The 3,750-nt window shown below is 58.0% G+C and overlaps 2 protein-coding genes across 2 annotated transcripts in view; both read right to left on the bottom strand.

The window, feature by feature from the left end:
- Positions 1-3,750, bottom strand: part of LOC105991050 (fibroin heavy chain) — a 13,017-nt gene that overhangs the window by 6,541 nt on the left and 2,726 nt on the right. Inside the window, exons 2-3 of the mRNA XM_013023607.1 lie at positions 3,102-3,649; positions 27-710 (exon numbers count right to left, since the gene is read on the bottom strand). Coding sequence (XP_012879061.1) covers positions 27-710; positions 3,102-3,649 — 1,232 coding nt within the window. The remainder of the gene's footprint in view (positions 1-26; positions 711-3,101; positions 3,650-3,750) is intronic.
- Positions 2,910-3,750, bottom strand: part of Foxm1 (forkhead box M1) — a 12,695-nt gene continuing 11,854 nt past the window's right edge. The window contains exon 9 of the mRNA XM_013023664.1: positions 2,910-2,920. The gene's annotated coding sequence lies outside the window, so the exon portion shown is untranslated. The remainder of the gene's footprint in view (positions 2,921-3,750) is intronic.

The raw sequence follows: 3,750 nt of genomic DNA, 5'->3' as shown, positions 1-3,750 counted from the left end.
CATCATCCAAGGCTCCAGTTCCATACGAGGCTCCAGAGCCATCATCCAAGGCTCCAGCGCCATACGAGGCTCCAGAGGCATCATCCAAGGCTCCAGCGCCATATGAGGCTCCGGAGCCATCATCCAAGGCTCCAGCATTATCAGAGACTCCAGCACCATCATTGATGGCTTGAGTAACGTCCGAGGCTCCAGTGCCATCTGAGGCTCCACTACCACGGGAGGCTCCAGTACCACGGGAGGCTCTAGTACCACGGGAGGCTCCAGTGCCACGGGCAGCTCTAGTACCACGGGAGGCTCCAGTGCCACGGGAGGCTCCAGTGCCACCCAAGGTTCGTTTCTTATCCGAGGCTCCAGGACTGTCCGGGGCTCTGTCGTTGTTCCCGTGAGAGCCCCCAGCGGCTGCCCCGGCCTGATCCACAGCATGCCCCGCTTTTCTCCATGTCACCTTCCCCGAGTCCCGGGGCCATCGTGCGGTGGACCCTTGGTAGAGGGGCACGGCCACCCGGCCCGGGAGCAGGTTCTGGTACCTCTTCAGGAGGTCCTGGCTCAGCATGGGGCTGGGCTGGTAGGCCAGTTTTGTCTTTCTCTGCTGGTAATGAGGCACAGGGTTGGGGCAGGGCCAGCCCCAGGTGGCAGCCAGGGGGATCGGGATGGGCAGGAGAGGGTCCCCCTGGGACTGGAGCCGCCCGCCGGCAGACACGTGCACAGGCCTGTGGGGGGGTCAGGGAGAGCAGTCAAGGGGGAGACCAGGCCATGCTTGTGGGGCTCCCCCACCTCTTCCTGATGGGGTGTGATCGTGACACTGGCCTACACCCCAAGTGAGCAAGGAGTCCTCCCCACCTCGCTAACCCGTTGGTCCACTGCCCCCAACACCATGATCACAGGCTTTTAGTGTGGTCAGTTGTGGGGCTTGAACTCAGGGCCCCGGGGTGCCGTCCCTGAGCTTTTTTTTGGGGGGAGGGGGTCCGGTCGTGGGGCCTGAACTCTGGGCCTGGGCGCTGTCCCTCAGCTCTTCAGCTCAAGGCTGGCGCTCTACCACTTGAGCCACAGCACCACTTCCAGGTTTTTCTGTGTAGATGGCACAGAGGAATCCAACCCTAGGACTTCACGGACGCTTGGCGAGCACTGTAACACTGAGCCACCTGCCCAGCCCCATCCCTCAGCTTATTTTTTTTTCTTTTCTCAAAGCTGGTGCTCTACCACTTGAGCCATAGCTCTACTTCCTGGTGGTTAACTGGAGGTAAGAGTATGATGAGCTTTCCTTGCCCAGGCTGGCTTTGAACCTTGATCCTCAGATCTCAGCCTCCCCAGTAGCTAGGATTTTACAGGTATGAGCACCAGGTGCTGGGTGGAGCCCAAGATTCTTGTCTAGGTTATTATTATTATTATTATTGAGGGGGAAGGAAGGTCAATCCTGGGGACTTGAACTCAGGGCCTACACATTGTCCCTGCGCTTCTTTTGCTCAAGGCTAGCGCTCTACCACCTTGAGCCACAGCGCCATTTCTGGTTTTCTGGTGGTCCATGGGAGATAAAGAGTCTCACGGACTTTCCTGCATGGGCTGGCTTTGAACCGGGATCCTCAGATCTCAGCCTCCTGAGTCGCGGGGATGACAGGCGGGAGCTGCAGGCATCTGGGCCTTCTCTAGGATCTCGCTAGCTTTGAAGCCTCACCTTGTTCCACTAACGTACTTCCTGTGGCAAGACGGCTGAGCTCAGCACGCAGCTGACTGGCTTCCTCTTCCAGATTCGCCTGCGGTATTAAATTGAACAGGAGGGAAGTGATTGGTTTAACAGAGAAATTGGAAGCTGGGCGCCGGTGGCTCCCGCCTGTCATCCAAGTGGCTCAGGAGGCTGAGATCTGAGGATCGTGGTTCAAAGCCAGCCTGGGCAGGAAAGTCCGTGAGACTCTGATCTCCCATAAACCACCAGAAAACTGGAAGTGGCGCTGTGGCTCAAGGGGTAGAGCGCCAGCCTGAGCTGAAGAGCTGAGGGGCAGCACCCAGGCTCAGAGTTCAGGCCCCATGGTTGACAAAATCAAAGATAAAATGGTCAAATAGCTTTGCCATACTCCATCTGTACATTTGTGGTTGTTTGTTGGTTTTTTGTGGGCCATGGGGCTTGAACTCTGGGCCTGGGCTCTGAGCTCTTCAGCTCAAGGCTGACGCTCTACCCCTTGAGCCACAGCACCACTTCTGGTTTTCTGGTGGTTCATGGGAGATGAGAGTCTCGTGGATTTTCCTGCCTGGGGCTGGCCTTGAACTGTGATCCTCAGATCTCAGCCTCCTGAGTAGCTGGGTTGGCAGGCGGGAGCCACCGGTGCCTGGCTATGACTGTGCATTAAAACTATGCATGAGGGGGTTTTGAAAACAAAACTCCCAGAGGGCTCAGGTAGAGATGGGGGCAAGGGAAATTGACTGGCAGGTGTGAGGCCCTGCATCTGTATCCACGACCTCCAGGACATATAATCATAATAGTATAAAAATACCAGGGCCAGGTACTGTGGCTGACACTTGTAATCCTAGGTACTTGGGGAGATGGAGATCTAGGGATTGAGGTTTGAAGCCAGCCCAAGCCCTCCAACCCCCCACCCCCCACCCCCGCAAATAAAGAAGTTCATAAGACTCCATCTCAAACAGTGACGGGTCATGGTGGCACATCCTTTAATCCAGCAGCCCCATGGGAAGCACAATATATGAGGATTGTAGCCCAGGCTAGTCTGGGCATAAAGACACTAGGTTAAAAGTAACCAGGGCGGGGCTGGGAAGGTGGCTCATGGGTAGAGCGCTCGCCTAGCATGCATGAAGCCCTGGGTTCGATTTCTCAGCACCACAGACACAGAGAAAAGCGGACGCGGTGCGGTGGCTCAAGTGGTAGAGCGCCAGCCTTGAGCCAAAGAAGCTCAGGGACAGCGCCCAGGCCCTGAGTTCAAAACCCAGGACTGGCAAAAATAAAAATAAATAGATCAGATGACCGTAGGTGTGGTTACCAGCTTCCACAGCAGAAGAAACAGGGATCAGAGAGAGTTAGAAGGGACCCCAGGTACAGACATGGGAGAGATTACCCCCCCACACACACACCAGGAAGACTCCCCCTGTCTTACTTCTTGTAGCCTGTAGGGGGCAGGATGTTGCCCTGGGTGTCCAGCGGGGGCGCCCTGACCTCGCTCCTCAGCTTGAGCTTCTGCCCCTCCCTCAGCTCCTTGGCCGCACGGTCCAGCACCTGCTTCTTTCTGTTGGCGTCCAGGAAGATGGGCCTGGACTGGATGAAGGTGGGGAAGGTATTGGGGCCCAGGATGGAGGGAGGGGGCACTGGGGTGCTGGCGGGGGAGCAGGGCCCGCTCCTGGTCAGCCAGCGCCACATGTTGCTGTCGTAGACTTTGTCGGGCCGGGAGGGCAGGGTGAGTGGCAGGCGCCCCACGTCCAGCCACGTGTGGAAGCCCCACGGGTGCTGCGGGGGGCCGTCCCTCCTGGGGCTCGCCAGGTACTGGCGCATCTTGCACTTGATCTCCAAGTGCGGCAGCTGCCTGGTGGCCAGCCGGTGGTAGCGTTTCGGGGTGAAGCCGGGTATCTGCAGCTCTTGTCTGGGGAGCAGGAACTCGCGTTGAGCCAGGGTTTGGGGGACCTGGCGGGGTTCGATGGTGTGGACCTTCTAAGGAGAGACAGACAGAAAGGACGCTGGGAGGTCTTCCCTCCCTCCCTTCCTCCTCCCTCCCTCCCTCCCTCCCTTCCTTCCTTCCTTCTTCCCTCCCT

The sequence above is a fragment of the Dipodomys ordii genome, unplaced genomic scaffold (assembly GCF_000151885.1).
Source record: "Dipodomys ordii isolate 6190 unplaced genomic scaffold, Dord_2.0 Scaffold69, whole genome shotgun sequence".
Lineage (NCBI taxonomy): Eukaryota > Metazoa > Chordata > Mammalia > Rodentia > Heteromyidae > Dipodomys > Dipodomys ordii.
The sequence above is the reverse complement of the archived record's forward strand: the minus strand, read 5'-3'. Positions and strand labels throughout refer to the sequence as shown.